The 25,383-nt window shown below is 41.9% G+C and overlaps 1 protein-coding gene across 1 annotated transcript in view; it reads left to right on the top strand.

Annotated features, from left to right (window-relative positions):
* Window positions 1-22,977, top strand: part of kcnj19b (potassium inwardly rectifying channel subfamily J member 19b) — a 29,228-nt gene extending 6,251 nt beyond the window's left edge. The window contains exons 2-3 of the mRNA XM_059530689.1: window positions 1,754-1,970; window positions 21,970-22,977. Of these exons, the coding sequence (XP_059386672.1) occupies window positions 1,754-1,970; window positions 21,970-22,601 (849 nt within the window). The 3' untranslated portion in view covers window positions 22,602-22,977. The remainder of the gene's footprint in view (window positions 1-1,753; window positions 1,971-21,969) is intronic.
* Window positions 22,978-25,383: the final 2,406 nt, after the last annotated feature.

Genomic DNA, 25,383 nt, shown 5'->3' with positions numbered 1-25,383 from the left:
TAATATCTTGAGGCAATAAAAGACGTTAATGTTATATATAAATAAAAAAAATATAAATATATATATATATATATTATAACATGCAGTGTTTCTTGTTCCGTAACTTGCGTTCATATCCTCATCTGTCTGTATATAGTTTGCATCTTCAGTAAGATTTGAGTTTTGTCTTTTAATCGCTGTCACTGTTAGTGCGCTGAGCCACGTAATGTGTTTTCTTTTCTTTAACAGATTTCTGAGGGAAACCTTGTGAAACCTTGAGCGTTCGTTCATATTTTACATCTACTTAACTGTCTATATAGTTTGCATAATCATCAATAAAATGTATTCTGAGATCTGAGGTCTTATATCACAGTATTAATTGATTGAGAAGCGTTACTCGTCATTGGGGAATCCTGGAGTGTGACGTGAGGGGATCCCCAGTATTACACCACAGCGACGCACAAGCCATGACACAAAGTTACGGAAACTAAACAACCGAAAGCAATATATGTCTTCCTTAGATGTAATGTTAGTTCTGTAATTCAGCGTTGGGTAAAACCCCATTATAATCTCCTTTGAATGCTGCTTACTTGGTAACAGCAAAGATTTTGAAATAAACATACGCACAATCAGCTTTTCCACATGCCCCGATAATCAAAACCTCTACTCAGCGCTTGCTTAATTTCTGCAGATCAGTTTTTGTACTTAATCCACCTGTTGCTTTGGTCTTCATCAGAAGCCGCTTGCACCACCTGCTGGTGAGCGACTGACAGCAGATGGAGATAATGCCTCTGTGCTCTACTGCTATTCCTGCAGCTCCCGGACGTGAAAGGGCGAATTATCTGCCGAATTTTAACCACTGAATTTGTGGAAGCGAATTTGGAAAGTGAAATAAAATGGACCGAAATTTGACTGTCGAATATTATACATCGTATTTTTTTACCGATTTAATATTTTGGAAGTGAATTCTGGAACGTGAATATGAATTATTGACTTTTTAATTATGAAAAAGGTGTGTGAAATATTTTTAATTGAATTATTCACAGCTTAACGAACAACTATATTAAATTTCTGGACCTAAAGATGCAAGCCCTGGAAATACAAGACATTAAAATGCAAGTACTGTTAATTAAATGCATTATTTTTTCAGATAGTGCTATTCAGCATGCTTTTTTGTTTCAAAGACATAAGTCATTATTTTACTTCCATATATGGTCTCCTGGTCAGGGGTTAGAGTTCGAATGAAAAGTGCCCACAGATAATCTAAAACTGACCAATATATACCAATCTGACCATTTTAAGAGACCAGTTAATACATGTCAGTTATCTTAGGCTGATTTAAGATGTTTTTAACAAGGTAATGTGCGATTCATGTACCTGGATTGTAGATGTAATACAATCCCAGTAATGTATGCTAGACAGTAGTTTGCAACATCCTGCACAACCTAACATTCAGAATCATCCTTAAGGGTCTGGGCAATTGTATCAAGCATATTTTGCTCAGTACTGCTTTTCTGGGGCGTGTTTGTGCCGTTACCTTATTTCCATAATTGCTTAAGTGAATCCAGTACTACAACAGCACAGGCAGTGTGTGCAAATAAATATAACTATCAGCACAATTAATTTTTAGTTCACCCCTGAGCATTACAGATCTTTATCTGAAAAATCCCCTGAGGTGTATTTTGAGATTAAAAGTAGTACTACAAATTCTTGTATATGGAAGAGAAATGATGAATGTGCCTTAATCGCTTATCTCACCCTGTGTTTGCTTTAGTCTCGTCAAACCCCTGAGGGAGAGTTTCTACCGCTGGATCAGCGGGAATTGGATGTGGGATTTGGAACGGGTGCTGACCAACTCTTTCTTGTCTCACCTCTCACAATATGTCATGAGATCAATTCCAATAGCCCCTTTTTCGACCTGTCTCAGCGCTCCCTCATGAATGAACAGTTTGAGATTGTCGTCATCCTAGAAGGCATTGTGGAAACTACAGGTCAGTATTGTACATTATCCCAAATTGTTAATACATTAAAAAAATTCTAAAAATAAATAAATAAATAGATAAAAATAAAAAAGAGAGAAAAGGGAGAAGTGTTGAGAAGGAACTATATCCTCAAATTCTTTTGGCTTTTTCTGCTTAACCCCACAATGTTACATCTGGTTAACAAGCTCATTTTTTGTTCATTTTTTTTCACTTTGCAAGCAGATTATGCATGTAAAATGGCAATACATTATTACATTGCTTTAAACAAAATACATTGCGTCAAAGCAACTGAACATAATTCATTAGGAAAACAGTGTGTCAATAATGCAAAATGATAGTTAAAGGCAGTTCATCATTGAATTCGGTGATGTCATCTCTGTTCAGTTAAATAGTGTCTGTGCATTTATTTGCAATCAAGTCAACGATATCGCTGTAGATGAAGTGACCCCAACTAAGCAAGCCAGAGGCAACAGCGGCAAGAGACCGAAACTCCATCGGTGACAGAATGGAGAAAAAAACCTTGGGAGAAACCAGGCTCAGTTGGGGGGCCAGTTCTCCTCTGACCAGACGAAACCAGTAGTTCAATTCCAGGCTGCAGCAAAGTCAGATTGTGCAGAAGAATCATCTGTTTCCTGTGGTCTTGTCCTGGTGTTCCTCTGAGACAAGGTCTTTACAGGGGATCTGTATCTGGGGCTCTAGTTGTCCTGGTCTCCGCTGTCTTTCAGGGCAGTAGAGGTCCTTTCTAGATGCTGATCCACCATCTGGTCTGGATATGTACTGGATCCGGGTGACTGCAGTGACCCTCTGATCTGGATACAGACTGGATCTGGTGGCTACGGTGTCCTCGGAATAAGAGAGAAACAGACAAATATTAGCGTAGTTGCCATTCTTCTAATGATGTAGCAAGTACATAGGGTGTTATGTGAAGTGTTCCCGGTTCCGGGTTAACCTAATTAATGCAGCCTAAAAATCCTTTAATGGATTTGGATATTAAAAGCATATTAGTATGTTATGTGTAAGCCAGGTTAAAGAGATGGGTCTTTAATCTAGATTTAAACTGCAAGAGTGTGTCGGCTTCCCAAACAATGTTAGGTAGGTTATTCCAGAGTTTAGGCGCCAAATAGGAAAAGGATCTGCCGCCCGCAGTTGATTTTGATATTCTATGTATTATCAAATTGCCTGAGTTTTGAGAACGTAGCGGACGTAGAGGATTATAATGTAAAAGGAGCTCATTCAAATACTGAGGTGCTAAACCATGCAGGGCTTTATAAGTAATAAGCAATATTTTAAAATCTATACGATGTTTGATAGGGAGCCAGTGCAGTGTTGACAGGACCGGGCTAAATTGGTCATACTTCCTGGTTCTAGTAAGAACTCTTGCTGCTGCATTTTGGACTAGCTGTAGTTTGTTTACTAAGCATGCAGAACAACCACCCAATAAAGCATTACAATAATCTAACCTTGAGGTCATAAATGCATGGATTAACATTTCTGCATTTGACATTGAGAGCATAGGCTGTAATTTAGATATATTTTTGAGATGGAAAAATGCAGTTTTACAAATGCTAGAAACGTGGCTTTCTAAGGAAAGATTGCGATCAAATAGCACACCTAGGTTCCTAACTGATGATGAAGAATTGACAGAGCAACCATCAAGTCTAAGACAGTGTTCTAGGTTATTACAAGCAGAGTTTTTAGGTCCTATAATAACACCTCTGTTTTTTCAATTTAGAATTTAGCAGTAAGAAATTACTCGTCATCCAGTTTTTTATATCGACTATGCATTCCATTAGTTTTTCAAATTGGTGTGTTTCCCCGGGCCGTGGAGAAATATAGAGCTGAGTAACATCAGCATAACAATGAAAGCTAACACCATGTTTCCTGATGATATCTCCCAAGGGTAACATATATAGTGTTAGTGAGTTAACTACACTATATGTGGAGTATGTGGAGTAATGTGAACAATTTTACAAAATCACTTATAAGATAATACTGATATGAATTATACTAATAAGAACACTATAATAAGCACTAAGGATTAATGAGCTGCTGGATTAATGAATAATAATCAGTTCACAAGTTAGGACCACGCCACAAACAAACTAAGAAACTGGGGAAGAGTAGAAAGAGGATGAAGGGGTCGTCGGAATGGGATGAAGGTGTCGAGGGAATGGGATGATGTTCAGGTTGATCAGGGCATCTTGAATTGAGGGCTCGGAGAGACTCAGGGTGGGGGTACCGTCTCTAGCATATATTTAGGCCAGACAATGTGGACCCCCCCGATACAACCTGATAGACATATAATGTTGGAGAAGGTTGACTAAATGGATGAGAAGGGAGGGAAGGGTGGGTTCGAGAGAATGAGACTAGCAGTGTGGTGTGACGTGGCCCGGTATATATGGAGGTTCTTAGAAGTCAGGTGATTGTTGTGGGGGCGTGCCCCCGCCCCGAACTTTAGTTAATACCAATTAACTCCATTTCACAAGCTAGGACCATGCCACAAACAAACTAAGAAACTGGGGAAGAGTACAAAGAGGATGAAGGAGTTGAGGGAATGGGATGAAGGGGTCGAGGGAATGGGATGATGGTCAGTTTGATCAGGGCATCTTGAATTGAGGGCTCGGAGAGACTCAGGGTGGGGGTACTGTCTCTAGCATATATTTAGACCAGACAATGAGGACCCCCAAAGATGGGAAGAGCTGAGTCAAGTGTGAGCTCGGAATGCCTGATCATACAGAGAGGACGCAAAGGCTGATTAGTTCAGGTGTTAAATGGTTAACGCAGGTTCTTGTTTTCGTAAGCCTTTAGAAGTATGAATGTGTGAGAATGAGAAAAGCTGGGCAATCGCAGCCAGTGGCTATTCAAAGGAATAGATGATCCCCCAAGTAGGTTTAAATGCACGTGGGGATCTGAAGAAGGAATGACTGTAAGATGTTAAGTTGTAGATTGACGGTGGGTCGGTTGATGGGAAAGGAAGCTTTGAGACAGTTCCAGGTGGAGTGGTATCCTGGAGATCATGCATGGAGCAAGGCAATTAAGAATGGCTTCTTGGAAAGCCTATTTGGTGTTTGGTCTGTGGTGTGACCGGCGAGAGACGCATTTTTTCCAGAGCCAAGTCTAACTTCTGAAATGGGAAACGAGACGAAGAGCTGGTTTACGAGATTAAGGAGTCGTGGTATAGGATTGCTTGGGGGATGAATTGTTGTTGAGTAGATTAATTGGCCTATGCATGAATTGCATAACTGCCAAACATAATCATCCCTTGTTTATGGTTTCAATTTCTACTGCATAGTCTGAGCAGATGAGCAGATTCGGACTATTCAAACCCCCAAGGATGGCTGTTATGACTATGGGATACGTTTCATAATGCTGTGGCAACTGCTCTTGACTGTGGATTGTAGGAACTGATTGGTGGAGGCTGTTCAGAATCGAACCGGCAACCACCATATTAAAGGCAGGGTAGGTAATACATGTATAAACAACTATCTTCCAAATTTGTTTAAACTTTCTATATATATCAATGCATAATTAAAATGTAAGTACTCTGATAAAAAGAGTATAAAAATCGAGTGACTCTAGACCGTTTAATCTGTATTAAACACAGCTCATTATTTCCATTTCGGGACGAAACATAGGATTGGCTTAGGCGACTGTCACTCTCTCGCAACCATGGCAACCACCCTTTTGCCACACATGACCTGCCCACTTGCGCGTGCACGTTTGATTTGAGGAAACAGCACGTTTGATTCAACAGGCACGGATCCTAGGAATACCAAAACAATGGCAGAGAAACAGCAAGCAAAATTCACAGTACCAGCCTATGCAGTTAGTGAAGGCAAACCAGGCAAAAAAAGGAAGACAGTAACAGTACAAGAAAAGGCAATGAACAAAAAGTCTTTGGATAAACAAAGAAATAAAACGCGAGTTAAAATCGGCGTGGCTTTCCAGCAAGGGCGAGAACTGAGGGAACTCAAGGGGCTGAAAAGTGATTCCTTGATGGCTTTATTTCTGCTGGACAGGTAAACCTTTCTTTTTGTATTTTGATCATACATATTTTTTTCATGAAGCATGTGTCATTAGCACACGTAGCTGCGTAATATAGCTAACATAACATTACTTAGCGAGCCATAGTAGAGGCTTTGGAAGGAGCCCAGAAGGGAGGGTGTGGAGTGAATGGAAATAATGGGCTGTCTTTAAAACAGTCGTGAGAGGTCTACAGGCACTCGATTTTTATACTTTCTTTTTCAGAGTACTTACATTTTAATTATGTATTGATATATAAATGAAGTTTAAACAAATTTGAAAAAAAAGTTTTTTATACATTTTTTTACCTACCCTGCCTTTAACTGCCGAAGTCTATTTAGGGTGTTGCATCCATATATAGTTAGATGCAGCCAGATGAGAGATGTAGATTAGTCAGAATCAGAATGAGCTTTATTGCCAGGTATGTTCACAGATACGAGGAATTTGTTTTCGTGACAGAAGCTCCGCAGTGCAACATAATGACAGTGACAGAACAAAAACACAAAATGGAATAAAAAATGTAAAAAAATACAAATAGGTAGGTAAGGAACGAAAATATACAAATTGACAATGTATGGCAGGTATATTACAATGAGCATTATGTATGTACAGGTATATTATGTGCAAAAAAATTTAAGTGTACGCTAAGTATGGTGTTAGATAAATAAGTGTATGTATATATAAATATAAAGTTTAGTGTGTTATACAGTTTTTATCAATTGTTCATTAGATGGATTGCCTGAGGGAACTAACTTTTCCTGTGTCTGTTCATTCTGGTGCTCAGTGCTCTGTAGTGTCGACCAGATGGCAACAGTTCAAAGAGGGAGTGTGCTGTATGTGAGGAGTCCAGAGTGATTTTGCGAGCCCTTTTGCTCACTCTGGATAACTACAGTTCTTGAATAGATGGGAGGGTTGAACCGATGATTCGCTCAGCAGTCCGGACTACCCTCTGTAGTCTTCTGAGGTCAGATTTAGAAGCTGAGCTGAACCAGACAGTTACTGAAGTGCGGAGGATGGATTCAATGATGGTGGTGTTGAACTGTTTCAGCAGCTCCTGTGGCAGGTTAAACTTCCTCAGCTGGTGAAGGAAGTACAACCTCTGCTGGGCCTTTTTCAGAATGGAGTCAATGTGAATGTCCCACTTCAGGTCCTGAGAGATAGTGGTGCCCAGGAGCCTGAATGACTCCACTGCAGTCACAGTGCTGTTCATGATGGTGAGTTGGGGGAGTGCAGGGGGGTTTCTCCTGAAGTCCACAATGATCTCCACTGTTTTGAGTGTGTTAAGCTCCAGGTTGTTGAGACTGCACCAGATAGCCAGCTCTTTAACCTCCTGTCTGTAAGCAGACTCGTCACCGTCCTGAATGAGGCCGATGAGTGTGGTGTCGTCTGCAAACTTCAGGAGCTTGACAGAGGGGTGTGGATATCCTCATCATGGAGGTGCAGATGAAGGTGCAACTATCTGAAGTCTTCGAGAAGGTGAAGAACGTAAGGAGACTGTGGTTGTTAGTAGGAATCCTTTGTAGCTTCCGGAGAGAGACCAACATCTTAGGCTGCTTCTGCAAACGAATGAGGCTCACAATGAAGAAGCCTCACCGGATTCATGATGGATAGGCAAGACTTGGCATTTAGTGGTATCGGCTTTGGTCGGCCAGCTCCGTGGCTTGCTAAGTGAATGAGTATTCTGTGGTTGTGATATGGTTAATGGTTTGAATGAGAGTGTCATGGAGAGAAGATAAGTTGATTTAATTCAGTCTCTTCTGCTAGTGGCCTGTTGACCATGTCAGGTTCTTGATAGGAGTGCGGAGGTGCTTTGCAAGTCAGTCTGCTGGTGTCATAGGGTTATGAGAGCAGGAGTTTCTCGCGTGGCTCCCTCACGAAAATGCACAGGTGTGACGGCGCCTGTAGACGAGAGGCAGCCCTGACAGTGGCTGAAGGAAGGGTGGAAAAAATGATGATGGGATGAAAAGATGTCTTTAAGTGGGGGGGGGGGGTTGAGGATAAGAGGATATAGGGGGGGGGGGGGGAAGGTAGGGAGAGAGCAAGGGTGGAAGAAGGGATGTTGGGATGAGAGGATATAGGAGGGGGGAGGGCAAGGTAGGGAGAGAGGAAGGGTGGAAGAAGGGATGTTGGGATGAGAGGATATAGGAGGGGGAGGAGGTAGGGAAGGTAGTGAGAGAGGAAGGGTGGAAGAAGGGATTTTGAGATGAAAGGATGTTTGTGAGTGGGGTGTGTTGCAAGATGCAAGGAGGGAGGGGGAGAACGGAAAGAGGTTTGGAAATAGAATTGAAGGTTGAAGGAGACTACCTGGTCTGTGTGAGCAAGCACTATAGAACATGCAATGCTCAATAGGTCACTTAATCGCAGGAAGCCCCACCTTCTGAATGAATGAGCCGAATAGTAAATCAGCGTGTCACTGCAGCTGCCGTTAGAAGCTTCCCGGTTGCTATTGAAACAGTCAGCAGTCTTAGACATGCACTTAGGACTGCGCTTTCACACTGACTGATCTAGCCTGAATAAGATAACAGTGCTGTTGTTAGCTGCGGGATGTCCGCCTGAGGCGCCACCGTGGTGTAGACTTGTAGTCAAGACCGACTAAACCGAGACCAAGACACTACCAAGACCAGAGGGTATCGAGACCAAGACAAGACCAAGACCAAGACCAAGACAGACCAAGTCAAGACCAAGACAAAGTTGAGACCAAGACCGAGACCAAGTCGAGACCGGAGGAAAAAAAACAGACTAGTGTTGAAGCTAAGCAATAACTTGTATGAATTCAAGAACAGCAGCATACTAGGGTTCAGCCGCAGTTTACATATTAGACGGTATTACTTCAACTACACAGGCAGAACAATACAGAGACAGACCATGACATGTGTGTGACTGTTAGCTCTGTAAATAATTTGCAGACTGGGTGAGATCAACTATGTGTAGCAATTGCATGACGGCTGTTACTGCACTATTAGAGGATTGAGACTCCCTTAACTTTTGTGTACCGTTGAGGACTGACATGACTGGTACTGACTGGTTCATCTGACAAAACATCAAACAGCTCCAACACCATCTTGCTCCTCCAACAACTGTCTAAAGAATGAGAAATATGTAACCAATTGAAATTATACTTAATGTGTAGATGAAATCGTAACATCAAATTAAAGATACACAATTATAAACTTGGATTAGGCCTAATGTTTCGTCAACACAACGGAGATATGCAGATGATATTTAAAAGACCATTTATTTAACATCATCTTAAATACAATACTGTAATCAAACACACACACACACACACACACACACACAGATATCAAAGACACAAATTCATCTAAACAAATGCAAAATACAAATACGAAATATTAATACATCAAAAACTGTACATCAAATTGTACATTAATAAGAATAAGAGCTTATAAGATTCTGATATCTTGATGTCTGCAGTGGCATGTTATTATAACACACTGTCAATGAAATCAAACATGTTGTTCAGTGGTGCAAGAACCATAGAACATAGATACCATAGACAAAGAACAGATTGATAAACTAATACATCAAAAACTAGAATGAAAGGCATACTATATCATGTGCGCAGAACCAGTGTGGATATTAAAATTAGAACCAGAGTGGATTAGCTGAAAAGAACATATTATTCTATGGTTAGGGAACCAGTGTGAATTTTATTGAGGGGATCTGAGTCCATTCACTGGAAAGATTCCAGGTCTAAAGGAAGCAAGATAGATCTAAATCCTCATTTAGATCTTGAGGGTCCAGTGTGTCCACTGTATGGATCCAGAGAGTAGGGCTATGGGATGGCTAATTGAAGACACCCGCCCTCACGCACCTGTGTGTGCTTTAAAGCAGTGGTTGATTACACTTCAGGAAAATTAAAAATTGCAACATCTTATGGCCTAGCCGTGCACGGTGGGGTCGCATTAGAATGCCTCCTCTACTAAAAACTCTCTCAACTGGGGCAGAAGAGGCAGGAACAGAGAGAACATTCAAGGCAACATTGTGTAGATTGGGGAAACGCTCTTTGTTTTTTGACCAAAAGGTCAGTGCATCACAGTCACAGTCATTTATGCTGTCTAGGTACTTGCTTATTTGTGCATTAATGCTCGAGTTCTGGGTTGTGCCACGTTGCAACTTAAAAGCCTAGTAGCGTGAAAGAAGACGCTGATGTTTCAGGGGCGGCGGTGAGTCACTATGCGATTCTTCTGTGTCTTCTGCGTCTTCTGCTATCGGTGCTGCAGTTGCATCTCTGTCTACCTCTGTGATCAAAAGGTCTGGAAAAAGGTACACACACACACACACAAACACACACACACAAGACAGGATTAGACAGGATGCTGCTAGTGACAATATAAAAACAATTACCGTAATAATAGCAACATCAACAATAATAATAATAATAATAATATAGCCACCTGTTAATGATTTTTTAAGGTCATCTCTGAACCTCTTCAGGGCTGGACCGGTTTCACCATTTTGGACATCTAAATCTACCCAACCCAATCCAAACTGGGGGTCAAGCATGGTGGCAAGAAAGTAGATGCGATGGTTAAATGGTTGCTCCGGATCTCCCTCGTCCATGTTGATCCTTCTGAAAATTCCTGAGAACCTCTTCTCTAAAGACTTTTTCATTGCTCTGACTATTGTCACAATCTGCGGCAGGTGCAATTCCATCTTGATGAGATGCGTGCGTAAGTCCAGAACGGTGGGGACCACCATGCTGATGGTAACTACAGTGTCTCCTTCCGTGAGGTCTGTTGCCTCAGAAAATGGCTCAAGCAAAGCACAAAGGTCGTTCAGCTGAGCCCATTCTCGGGTTGAAAACACTAAATTTTCTGTGTCACTGCACATTTCTGTGATGCCCCGGTGGTCAAGTGTGGTGAGAGCCTTTAACTGCTTGTAGGTGCTATTCCAGCGGGTGTTGTTTGCTGCTGGGATAGACTTATTAGAGCCAAAGTGGGCCTCAAACATGTCCCTATGCTTGCTACTGCTGTGCAGCAGAGTTGTGAATTTGCTGGCCTTGGCAATGGCTCTAGCTATTGCCTTTACCTCTTTCATCCCGTCATTGATAACGAGTTGCAGCGAGTGGGCGAAGCAAGAAAGACGTTCACCCGACGATGACCATGGCTCTACATCTTCTGCATCCTCCCACATCGTTTCATCATCGAGGTCATCGCTGCTGTCACCTTCAGGCTGCTCTACTTCTGGCATCCTCACTTTAAAGGCCCGCTTCATATTGGACGCATTATCCGTCAGAATGTAGCTTATTTTATGGCCAACGCCATACTCCTCAACAATGTTGTCAAATGCTGAGGCGATTCGTTCCCCACAGTGCTTCCCTGTGAAACGCCTACAGTCTAGCAAAAATGATTTTAAACTGTAAGAGTCCTTGTCCTTGCAGGCAACATGAGCGGTAACTCCCAGGAAGGACCGAAGCCTCCGGTCAGACCAGAGGTCTGTTGTTATTGCAACATTTGACTGGACTTCCAGGGCTTTGATTATATCACCCTTAACTTTAGTGACAAGGTGAGGTATCCACTTCTCTGTCAAGCTGGTCCTAGACACAGGAGTGTATTTGCTATCCAGGACATTCAGGAAGCGTCTAAAATGTGGATTTTCAACAACAGACAGGGGGAGAGAGCATCCAACCACAAGGTCCTGGAGGATGGACTGGGTGATGGCCTGTTGCCTGGCTGAATTTGGGGAATATAAGTGGACCCTTTGAGCAAATGATGAAATTTGAGGCTGTGTGGGGTCAGCTATTGTCATTGATGCTGCAGATCCTGCTTTGTACTCCAAGTACCTACAAAATAGGGGGAAATGAATCTGTAAGACATCTGTTTCTATTTAACTACAACAAACTACTGTATCTTACAAGTACAGTGACATTACATCTATGTGTACAGTCTAAACATCAGGGCCCGTATTCACAAATAATTTTAAGGCTAAAAGTACCTCCTAACTGGCAAATTTAGGAGCAACTCCTGGGTTTTCGATTGGATAAAAGCCTGGATAAAGGCAGCCAATGTCTAGTCAGGAAAGTTTTGATTGATGGGAGTATTAGCCAACTAAAATCGATTGCAGTGATAGACAGTTTATGCAAGCATATTCGTCAAATTCAAGTGCGCAAAGTTTTCGTTCATTTATGAAGTCTATAGTAATCGATTGGCGAGTTCACGCGTGTGATCATAGGTAACTAAATCTATGGCCGTGAACTTGGCAATCGTCTACTATGGACTTTGACCGAAAACAGGATGTAAATACAGGTATGTGCACTGGCTGAATTAACTTAATTTTTATCCATATCTTTCACATCTACTGCAGTCAGATTCACCGCGTTCACTCTGAAGGAATCACTCACATTGCCATTGGCTGTGCACTTGTAATGACACATCAAGGATGTTAAGAGGCTAAAAGCAGGTTTAAAACTTGCCCTATTGAAGTCAACAGGGTGCAAATTTTAAAAGGAGGATAACATGATGTAGGCAACACCGATTTTTGTCGTTGTTCTCTGTATTGACAGCACTCCAAATGAGCTCAATGTTAAAATTGACCGGAGTTCTCCTTTAAGAGCAGGATCCGACAGTTTTGTCGCTATGGTTACACACACACACTGTTGGCGGTGCACTCAAAGTCATCTGTCAGTTGTGCAGTTACCCAAAATCTCCTGAATGAAGTTAAAACCCATCATGTCACTGATGTGTTTTTTAAATCAAGTGATCAAAGTGCTCGTTGCCTATGCGATCATTGGCGCGGATAAAGTTTTCTCGTGTGGCTCGCAGCCTCGCGCACACACCGCACAGTCGTCACTCGAACGCACCCTTCAATCCATTGCGGATACTCTCTGTTCTGGTGAAATCACGAAACAATGCACACAAACGTGTCTCTGCTTGATATACAACCACTGATGAACATAATCGGTTTTGATGAGGGAAAAAAAAACTATACGAGAAAAAAAAAAACCTATACGCGTGCAGATTAGAAACTAGAACCTCTGACACGATTGGCGAAAGTTCTACCACTGGACCATTAAGAAATACATTATTCAAATAGGCGAAACGAGTCACACGAAAATTCTCAGCACTTATATATAAGTATATTAGGCTAACGTTACATCTCATTAAACGACAACCTAAACCCCATGTAGCCTACTATTTAAATCGATTGCTGGACAGTGGACATCGTAATGTTATTGTACATATATCTGATATTGCCCCTCCGTATATTAACCAGGCCCACGTATTAATGACGTTCTGTATCCGCCACTGACATAAACATACATGTCCCTAAATAACTTACCACACAAGAACACATGATAAAAAACAACAATAATTCAGCAGATAAATTATCTGTTTGGTCATGGGAGGTTGGAAAGGTTTTACCTCAAAGAGTTTGAAATGGGTAACGTTAGATAGCTTACCTTTCCCTGTGTTTACGCTCCAGGTGTCTGGTGAATGTTGAGGTGGTCCCGGCTGTCTCTGTCAAGCAGACTTTGCAGAATCTACATTTCGCCGAATGCTTCTTTTTATTTGACGATGCGCAGAAGAACTCATTGTGTTCTACGAAAGCAAATTTTATGACCAAGGAATTCGCTGACATACTACTGACTGACTATAGATGCTGGATCTGTGCTCTTTACGCTTTACGCTACACTCACTGAGGCATAATGTTATGGATGGATGAGCGCCAACGGCTGCGTCACAAAAAAATACATGCATGTGATTGGCTGCATTTGAAGGGCACGAAATAAATAATAATGTTACATTATCGAACGTTGTGTAGTCGTGGATTTTGTTGTGTATTGCTAAATCCCACGACCACTATGTCGGTCTGAGACAACGAGACCTAGACAAGACCGAGAGGTCCGAGACCAAGACAAGACCAAGACCAAAGACCGTCGAGGCCGTGACAAGACCGAGACCACGTAAAAGTGGTCTCGAGACCGGTCTCGAGACCAAGACCGGTCTCGAGACATACATCACTACCGTGGTGGTGTGGTTGGCTGCGGGCTCTTCGCTGAGGCGCTGCCTTGGTGGTGTGCTTGTTAACTGTATGACCGTTCGCCTGAGGCTCTGCTGTGGTGGTGCTGCTGTAGCTGAATGACCGTTTCACCTGAGGCGCTGCTGGTGGTGCTGTTGTAGCTGTATGATCGTTTTGCCTGAAGCACTGGTGGGGCTGCTGTTGTAGCTGAATGACCGTTTTGACTGAGGCGCGGCTGGCAGTGCTGTTGTAGCTGAATGATCGTTTCGCCTGAGGCGCTGGTGGTGGTGCTGTTGTAGCTGTATGATCGTTTCGCCTGAAGCACTGGTGGCAGTGCTGTTGTAGCTGAATGACCCTTTTGCCTGAAGCGCTGGTGGGGCTGCTGTTTTAGCTGTATGATCGTTTCGCCTGAGGCGCTGGTGGCGGTGCTGTTGTAGCTGTATGATCGTTTTGCCTGAAGTGCTGGTGGCGGTGCTGTTGTAGCTGAAGGATTGTTTCACCTGAGGTGCTGGTGGCGGTGCTGTTGTAGCTGTATGATCGTTTCGCCTGAAGTGCTGGTGGGGCTACTGTTGTAGCGGAATGATCGTTTCACCTGAGGCGCTGCTGTTGTAGCTGCATGATCATTTCGCTTGAGGTGCTGCTGGCGGTGCTGTTGTAGCTGCATGATCGTTTCACCTGAGGTGCTGCTGGTGGTGCTGTCATAGCTGAATGATCGTTTCACCTGAGGCGCTGCTGGCAGTGCTGTTGTTAACTGCAGGCTCGACCGCTGAGGCACTGTATTGGTGTTGCTGCTGTTAGCTGTGTGGTCATCCACCTGAGGTACCGCCGTGGTGGTGGTGGTGATAGCTGCGGATTTAAAAATGCTATTTGAGGAGAAGTAACAACATTATGACACGGTGGATGTCAGATTTGTTAGAGATAATAAGAAACACAGGGCCATATTCCTGTAAACAGCTGAAGTTAGGGTGGAAAAAAGGATGTTGGGATGAAAGGATGTTTATGAGTGGGGTGTGTTGCAAGATGCAGTGAATCAGAATGAGCTTTTATTGCCAGGTATGTTTACACATACGAGGAATTTGTTTTCGTGACAGAAGCTCCGCAGTACAACAGAATGACAGCGACAGAACATAAAACACATAATAAAAGAATATAAAAATACAAAAAATACAAATAAGTAGACAAGGAATGACAATATACAAATTGACAATTGTAGGCAGGTATATTACAAAAATGCAGTTATGTATGTACATGTATATTATGTGCAAAATTTAAGTGTATACTAAGTATGTGTGTTACATAAATTAAGTGTTTGTGTATATAAATATAAAGTGTAGTGTGTTCAGTGTGTATCAGCTGTTCATAAGATGGATTGCCTGAGGGAAGAAACTGTTCCTGTGTCTGGTCGTTCTGGTGCTCAGAGCTCTGTAGCGTCGACCAGATGGCAACAGTTCAAAGAGGGAGTGTGCTGGATGTGAGGAGTGATTTTAACAGCCCTTTTGCTAACTCTGGATAAGTACAGTTCTTGAATAGATGGGAGAGTTGAACCGATGATTCGCTCAGCAGTCCGGACTACCCTCTGTAGTCTTCTGAGGTCCGATTTAGAAGCTGAGCTGAACCAGACAGTTACTGAAGTGCAGAGGATGGATTCGATGATGGTGGAGTAGAACTGTTTCAGCAGATCCTGTGGCAGGTTAAACTTCCTCAGCTGGCGAAGGAAGTACAACCTCTGCTGGGCCTTTTTCACAATGGAGTCAATGTGAATGTCCCACTTCAGGTCCTGAGAGATAGTGGTGCCCAGGAACCTGAATGACTCCACTGCAGTCACAGTGCTGTTCATGATGGTGAGTGCGGGGAGTGCAGGGGGGTTTCTCCTGAAGTCCACAGTCATTTCCACTGTTTTGAGCGTGTTAAGCTCCAGGTTGTTGAGAGTGCACCAGACAGCCAGCTCTTTAACCTCCTGTCTGTAAGCAGACTCGTCACCGTCCTGAATGAGGCCGATGAGTGTGGTGTCATCTGCAAACTTCAGGAGCTTGACAGAGGGGTCCTTAGATGTGAAGTCATTAGTGTACAGGGAGAAGAGCAGTGGGGAGAGAACACGGCCCTGGGGAGCTCCGGTGCTGATTTTACGGGTGCTGGATGTGTATTTTCCCAGCCTCACTAGCTGCAGTCTGTCAGGAAGCTGTTGATCCACTGACAGACGGAGGTGGGCACGGAGAGCTGAGTTAGTTTGGGCAGGAGGAGGTTTGGCATGATCATATTAAAAGCCGAGCTGAAGTCCACAAACAGGATCCTCACATAGGTCCCCGGTCTGTCTAGGTGTTGCAGAACATAATGCAGTCCAATGTTTACTGCATCGTCCACAGACCTGTTTGCTCTGTAGGCAAACTGAAGAGGATCTAGCAAGGGTCCAGTGATGTCCTTCAGGTGGGCCAGCACCAGTTTTTCAAATGACTTCATGACTACAGACGTTAGAGCCACAGGTCTGTAGTCATTTAGTCCTGTAATTTTGGATTTCTTTGGGATGGGGATGATGGTGGAGCGTTTGAAGCATGAAGGGACTTCGCACAGCTCCAGCGATCTGTTGAAGATCTTTGTGAAGATGGGGGCCAGCTGGTCAGCACAGGATTTCAGACAGGCTGGTGTAACACAATCTGGGCCTGGTGCTTTTTTCCTTTTCTGCTTCCGGAAGACCTGGCGCACCGCATCCTCACTGATCTGTATTGCAGGTGTGGGGGAGAGGGGGGATGCAGGAGGTGTGAATGGTGAGAGTGCTTGATTGGAGAGGTGTTCAGGATGGGTTGCAGGAGCTGTTAATGGTGTGAACGGTTGTTTGGAGAGGCATTCAGGGTTGGTTGCAGGAGTTGTTATTGGTGTGAACGGTTGTGTGGAGAGGTGTTCAGGGCAGGTGATGGGTGTTCTTTCAAACCTGCAGTAAAACTCGTTCAGATCGTCTGCCAGTCGTTGATTTTCCACAGTGCTGGGGGGTGGTGTCTTGTAATTGGTGATCTTCTTTAGACTTTTCCACACTGATGCTGAGTCGTTCGAAGTGAACTGAGTCCTTATTTTTTCAGAATAATTCCTCTTTGCCACTCTGATCTCCTTTTCCAGTGTGTATTTAGCCTGTTTATACAAGACATTGTCCCCCTTCCTGTAAGCATCTTCTTTGGCCTGACGGAGCTGTCTGAGTTTTGCAGTGAACCACGGTTTGTCATTGTTGTAATTTAGTTGAGTCTTGGTAGGAATACACATATCCTCACAGAAACTGATATATGATGTTACGGTCTCTGTGAGTTCGTCCAGATCGGTGGCAGCAGCTTCAAAAACACTCCAATCAGTGAGGTCAAAACAAGATTGTAAATCCTGCTCTGCTTCATTAGTCCATCTTTTTACAGTCCTTAATACAGGTTTAGCTGATTTTAGTTTCTGCCTGTAGGTCGATATAAGATGAACCAGAAGGTGATCAGAACGTCCCGAAGCTGCTCGTGGAACGGAGTGATATGCATCCTTTATTGTGGTGTAACAGTGATCCAATATATTACTGTCTCTGGTGGGACATGTAACATGCTGTCAGTATTTTGGCAGTTCACGGGAGAGATTGGCTTTATTAAAGTCCCCGAGAATGATTAAAACAGAGTCCGGGTGTTGTTGTTCTATCTCTGTGATGTACTCAGCGAGTTTCTGTAAAGCCAGACTTACTTGCGCTTGCGGAGGGATGTAAACACTAACCAGAATGAGCGAGTGAAACTCCCGCGGCGAATAGAACGGCTTGCAGTTGACAAACTGCATTTCTAGATCAGGGCAGCACATCTTCTTTAACACAATTACATCTGTACACCACCATTCATTGATGTAAAAGCATGTCCCGCCGCCGCGCGATTTCCCCGTTGATTCTGCGTCGCGATCCGCTCTAAACAGCTGAAAGCCTGGCAGATGGAGCGCGCTGTCCGGTATGGCGTCATTCAGCCAGGTTTCCATGAAACACAGAGCAGCAGAGTGTGTGAAATCCTTATTTGTCCGAGAAAGCAGAAGGAGTTCGTCCGTTTTGTTGGGTAGAGAGCGTAGATTTGCCAGATGGATGCTAGGCAACGGCGTTCGAAATCCGCGCTTCCTGAGTCTGACGAGCGTGCCAGCTCGCTTTCCCCGCCTGCGCGTCCTGAAGCGTTTGATCAGCGCCGCTGCTCCTCCGATAACAATATTCAGTAAAACGTCTGAATAATTGAAATCCGGAAAAACATCTTGTGGTGCGTTCTGCCGAATGTTCAGCAGTTCATCCCTGGTGAAACTGATTGCAGGAATATAACTAAAGACAGGACAAACTAACAAAAAGACAAAAACATATGCAGAGCACGTCACGGAGGCAGCCATCCTGTACCGGCGCCAAGTCATATATGTGAGAGAGGGAGGTTGGGAGGTAGAGAATGAAAAGAAGATTTAAATAGAATTGGAGGTTGAAGGGAGACCGGCTGGTCTGCATGAGTGAAGACTAAAGAATACACAAGACGTGTCACTCCTTTAGTTTTGAATGGCGTGAGGGACGGTGAATGGGCATCTGGAATTTAGAAGTAGCTGTAGAGAATTATTAGAAAACATGGAGCCGTATTGCTGATTGTTGTCTATTTACTTATTAAGCCATACCAGCATATGAGGCTATATGTCATGGCAAAAATCAGTTAATACATAAAATCAATCCGTGCACAAGTCTTTAATACATACGAGTCAAGGGGGAACAATTTAGACTGTTCAGTTTGACCAGCCTGCGTGTCTTTGGGCTGTGAGCCGTATTGCTGTAATCAGCTGAAAAGAAGGTTATAGGAATGGATGTTGGAATAAAAGGATGTTTGAGTGGAGTTTTATGAATGAACTGTGAGCATAGAGAAGAGATATAAGGTTGAATGAGTGCAGGTGGAATTACGTCTTGCCTGCCGCTAGGGGGGCGCTGCTGTTTGATGCTGTGGAGGAGAATTCCCGTGACGTCACGTGTGACAGAGAGTGGAGTTGCCGGAAGTGCTGAGGGCTCAAAGTGCGAACTTGGCCCGCGGATCTCACTGACGAAGAGCAAGGAGGCCGGGAACGGCTCAGAATCTGCCTGAGATGAGCAGATGAGCAGGGCGCTCGTGGCCCAGAATGTGCGCGATCGAACGCGACCGCTCTGAAAGACACTGTGATCGGAATGATGAGAGGTGATCGACGAGTGTCGTCAGTGAAATTGAATCAAACAGCACTCCTTCGAGACAACGAGACTAGCAGTGCAGTGTGCCGTGGCCCGGTATATATGGAGGTTCTTAGAAGTTAGGTGATTGTTTGGGCGTGCCCCCGCCCCGAACTTTAGTTAATACCAATTAACTCCATGTTGTGTGCGTTCGCTCGAACTGATTTGATTAAATCAAAACAGGGACGACAATAGGTGAGCACCAGCCAATGAGATTGTCTATTGCGCATTAGCTCCACCCACTACCGGAAAACCCGGCAGTTCTTAAACGATGAGGAATTCCAAAGGAACACTGTTATTTTGACAAGAAAATACAAAAAAGAATATTGCTTACATATAGCGCGTCAATTCTCTCTCTCTCTCTCTCTCTCTCTCTCTCTGCGTGTGTGTGTGTGTGTGGAGAAGGGTATAACTGCAGACCGGAGATCTCCAAATAGGGGCGGGAACTCCAAAATGGGGTGGGAGCTCCAAAATAGGGCATGGCTTCCTCCCATTGAGAGACAGGCGCATGACACTTATGCACAATTTTTCCCCCAATCCACTTCAGTGCAAACTCCACCCCACAACAGCTTAAGTCATTTGTGCATTAATGCGTATTGGAGACGCGAACCATTTAAAACGATTCAGTTCGATTTGGTGAAATGGTTCAAAAAGATCCGGTTACATCGAATGATTTGTTCGCGAACCGGATATGACAAACTGCTTTGTTTTGAACTCTCTCTCACAACAGACACGGAAGAGAAGACAATGCTGAATAAAGTCGTAGTTTTTGCTATTTTTGGACCAAAATGTATTTTCGATGCTTCAAAATATTCTAACTGACCCTCTGATGTCACATGGACTACTTCGATGATGTTTTTCTTACCTTTCTGGACATGGACAGTATACCGTACACACAGTTTCAATGGAGGGACTGAGAGCTCTCGGACTAAATCTAAAATATCTCAAACTGTGTTCTGAAGATAAATGGAGGTCTTCCTGGTTTGGAATTATTAATGACATAATTTAGATTTTTGGGTGAACAATCCCTTTAACCAGTGAAATTGACTGAATGGCAGGATTGGCGCTGAATAGTGTGGTAAAGAAAGTTTCAGTTCAGGAAATAAACAATAAATAAGATTATGTGATATGAGACTCACTGCACAATGGCACCTTTTTAGTTAGACCCAGCATCAGTACCCCCTCCTAGCCTGCTAATTTCGTGTTCCGGGATAGCCCTGTTGCTTGGAATAAAACCATAGAGTAAAATCTTTCCCCTCCTCTGGGACGGCTCCTGAGTGATTCCCGTTTACATCATGATGCAGAGGTTCAAACTTAGGTCCAAACATCATTGGCCACAAGCTTTGGCTTCTACTCTAAATGAGAATATTTATTTCTATAGCATATTTAGAGTGAAACTCTCGCTAAGTCAGAGAGTGTTCGGCGAGTGAAAATATATGTGTGCTTAATTTATACTTAGCCTCCAACCTACACACTGGCGAATAAAATCTGAGAATTTATTAGCCATTGGCTAATATTAGACATAATTTTGTCACCTGAGCATCACAGCAGCTGGGTTATTAGGTTTTTTAGCTGCTATTACTTTAAGAGCTGGTACTGCTGAACATGAAATGGATCTGACATGCATCTTTTTCCCAATTTATGACCCACTTCAGGTCTTAAAGTCTGTACTTATGAGCTGACAAGTTGAATCGGGTGTGTTCGATGAGGTAGACAGTTCTGAGAGACATGTTCTTAAATGTGACTCATATATAACAAATACTTAGATACATGCACAGTTTTAAGGCAGCTTGAGGTGGCTTTTTGGTAACTTCATCGTGCCTTGATGAGATGACATAGGCAGGCATGGGCTTTTGCGCTTTTAGGGAGCACAGTTTTAAAATTAAATTGAACCTTATTTCAATATTATTTATTACGTCATTTTTCACCATGTCATGTATCACTGCAATATCTAGAAGTAAGCTGTAATAATGAATGTTTCATCATGTTTCATTTATCTGACAAATAATTTTGTATTGTAGTGTCAGGGGAGTCATGCACTGATTATTTTTGTGGTGATTCACTCTGAAGGCATCAAAACTATGAATTAACACATGTGGAATTATATATGGAATTATATACATAACAAAAAAGTGTGAAACAACAAAAAATGTCATATTCTAGGTTCTTCAAAGTAGCCACCTTTTGCTTTGATTACTGCTTTGCACACTCTTTGCATTCTCTTGATGAGCTTCAAGAGGTAGTCACCTGAAATGGTCTTCCAACAGTCTTGAAGGAGTTCTTAGCACTTGTTGGCCCTTTTGCCTTCTGTCTGCGGTCCAGCTCACCCCTAAAACCATCTCGATTGGGTTCAGGTCCGGTGACTGTGGAGGCTAGGTCATCTGGCGCAGCATCCCATCACTCTCCTTCTTGGTCAAATAGCCTTTGATGCCTTCGTGAAATTGTGTGACTCTACAATTTCATAGTCAAGAAAATAAAGAAAACTCTTTGAATGAGAAGGGGTGTCCAAACTTTTGGTCTGTACTGTATATATATATATATATATATATATATATATATATATATATATATATATATATATATATATATATATATATATATATATATATATATATATATTTCAACTACTACATAAAAATAAAAAAATTATTAAAAAATTCTTGAATTTCATCAAGCATCAAGGATTCTGACTTTGGAAGGTCTTTACATTTATTTCCTTGTTCAACAGCTTGTATTATATTCATATATTGTCTTTCTTTTCTTTCTAATATGAATCTATGGCTTACGTTTTAGGGATGACATGCCAGGCGCGAACTTCCTACACAGAGGATGAAGTTTTGTGGGGTCACCGCTTCCTACCTGTCATGTCGCTGGAGGAGGGATTCTTCAGGGTGGACTACTCTCAGTTCCACAACACGTTTGAGGTGCCTACTCCTCCATACAGTGTGAAAGAGCAAGATGAAAAGTCCTCCCTGCCCTCCCCTGGTCCTGTACTGTCGCCCACGTTGCTTGACGATCATAGTCGCAGAGAGCGCATCTTTTCTTTAGATGGGGTTCCTCACACCGATGAACCCATGTCCAGATTACCCAGTAAATTCCAGCGAATGAGCTCCAAGAATGGAAAAGAAGTCCTCAAAACTGGAAGCACGCAGGCACCAGAAAAGGCATCGAGCACAGGTGACCTGCCCCTCAGGGTGCTCGGGTCCCTTGTGGGTCAAGCAGATGTGGAAAATCATCTCCAGCTCAAACTTCTTAAGCTGGGTTCAGAGACCCACACCCAGTCGGCAGGAGAACTGCAGCATCACAGACTGGTCCCAATACCTGCTCTGGTCCCAGGGCCAAGCCTTAATCCATTGCCTGCATCCAGTGCCCGACCAGAGGACAACCTGCCCCTAAAATTACGCAGAATGAATGCAGACCACTGAATGGGTATTTATTTCTCACACAGAGATGAACATTAAGACTTAGAAGGTAGAGATAATTCTTAATATCATTTAATATGGAATATTTATTTAAAATTATTATAATGTGATTCTTCTCTATGCCTATGGAAGTGCCAAATCCCTTCAATTAAACTCACTGCTTTGCCCTCAATAATATGAGTATTGTAGATTTTCCGAATTCAATTTGAATTCAAATATGCTTCAGCTATTTTTAAACGATTAAGCAACTTTATAGTATGAACACAAAATATCAAGTGCATTTATTTATACAGTATAAGTTATCAAGTATTTATTTAGAGGAACTTTTATTATTGTACAGGCTTTAAATGTGTAAGGCTCTATTTATATATATATATATATATATATATATATATATATATATATATATATATATAAAAGTGAAATAACTTATGAAATAACTATTAAAGTGAAATAACTGAACATAATTATAGGAGCCTGATAAAAATCCTAATTTTAGATGAAAATTTCAGATGGCACTTAGAGGCTTTTGCATCTGAACTCTTCATACATACATTATATATATATATATATATATATATATATATATATATATATATATATATATATATATAAATACAGTACAGACCAAAAGTTTGGACACACCTTCTCATTCAAAGAGTTTTCTTTATTTTCATGACTATGAAAATTGTAGAGTCACACTGAAGGCATCAAGGGCTATTTGACCAAGAAGGAGAGTGATGGGGTGCTGCGCCAGATGACCTAGCCTCCACAGTCACCGCACCTGAACCCAATCGAGATGGTTTAGGGGTGAGCTGGACCGCAGACAGAAGGCAAAAGGGCCAACAAGTGCTAAGCATCTCTCGGGGAACTCCTTCAAGACTGTTGAAAGACCATTTCAGGTGACTACCTCTTGAAGCTCATCAAGAGAATGCCAAGAGTGTGCAAAGCAGTAATCAAAGCAAAAGGTGGCTACTTTGAAGAACCTAGAATATGACATATTTTCAGTTGTTTCACACTTTTTTGTTATGTATATAATTCCATATATAATTCCACATGTGTTAATTCATAGTTTTGATGCCTTCAGTGTGAATCTACAATTTTCATAGTCATGAAAATAAAGAAAACTCTTTGAATGAGAAGGTGTGTCCAAACTTTTGGTCTGTACTGTATATATATTTGTGTGTGTATATATATATATATATATATATATATATATATATATACTTTAAAATTCATATTTATTGGCACCAATGTGTTATAAAAAACATTGAAATATTAACTGAAATAACTTTATTTCTTTGTCAAAATTGTTTTTCTTCTTTTCAGAACATTTTCAAATGTTTCTTATATTATTTCATTGGAAGACATAGTGCAAAGATTGAAAATGATTGTGCATTTAAATCAACAATTCTGACTATTTTAATAATTTGATTATTAATTTCTACAAAACAGTGCAATAAAACTTCAAAAGCATTATTTTGTTATTCCTGACTGGCATCTACAAGTATGTAAGTTATAGTGCTCACTGCCCAGACAAGCAATCTAAGAAATGAAACATTTAGCATGTAATTGAACCTTTCAGTCAGGGATTTTGCATTATGTCCCATCTATGTTTAGGGCCAGAGACCTGTGCATCCTCTACAGCTAACACTAATTAATATCTCCTTGGAAACCTTGTGATCTTTACCTCAGGCAGTGGGCGGAAATGAATCTAATCGAATTTGCCTCCAAGAAAGAATAACCCATGGACATTCCATAAACTGCCATTACTCCTAATTAGATGGATGGAGGTTCTTCTAAAATTGTTCACTACCAATGCAATTCATTTTTAAGGAAACACAGTAGTGCCCAGAAATGTGGAAAAATAGAACAGTTTACTCAGTACTCAGCAAGGCCATGCATTTAATTCCCATTAATGCAAATCATAAGCAAGAACTACATACTGTACAAGAATATACATTTTATTTATTTATTTATTTACCTTTATTTTACCAGGAAGTCTCATTAAGATCAAAAATCTCTACATACTACATGCTACATACAAGATAGCAGCCATACATAAACACAACATAGCTAAAAACATACACACATCCAATCATTCAAAAATCATTCAAATACAAGGACCTCTCAAGAAAAACAACTACATGTCTCCATCACATTTTTTATGATGGTCTTAAATGCATTAATTGATATACACGTTTCTAGTTTAAGATCTTTTTGCAAATTATTCCATGCCCATGGTGCATAGTATGAAAATGCAGTTTCCCCCAAATCTGTCCAAACCCTAGGTACATTAAAAAGCAACCACTTGGAGGAGCATAGCTCATAACTAGCAGAAATGAGACAGAGAAGGGTTCAGAGGTAAGCTGGAAGTTTACCTAGCATGGCTTTATATATAAAAATATACCGATGTTTTCTGCGGGTGATCAGTGCTGTCCAACCCACCAGATCATAAAGAATGCAATGATTAGTCAGGGACTTTGCATTTGTAATAAAGCGCAGAGACGCATGATACACTGAATCAAGGCTCCGTAAGACAGAGGAAGGAAGCTGCGTGCATATATAATATGTCACCATAATCAATCACAGACAGAAAAGTAGCTTCCACAAGTTTTTTTTTGGCATTAAAAGTAAAGCTAGATTTATTTCTAAAATAAAAGCCAATCTTTATTTTAAGCTTCTTAACTAGATTAGCAATATGTACATTAAATATAAGTTTGTCGTCTATCCATATACCCAAGTACTTGTACGTGGGTACCCTTTCAATGGATTTACCATCAAA

This window comes from Carassius carassius, chromosome 39 (assembly GCF_963082965.1).
Source record: "Carassius carassius chromosome 39, fCarCar2.1, whole genome shotgun sequence".
NCBI classification, from domain to species: Eukaryota; Metazoa; Chordata; class Actinopteri; order Cypriniformes; family Cyprinidae; genus Carassius; species Carassius carassius.
This window is presented reverse-complemented; position numbering and strand designations above follow the sequence as displayed.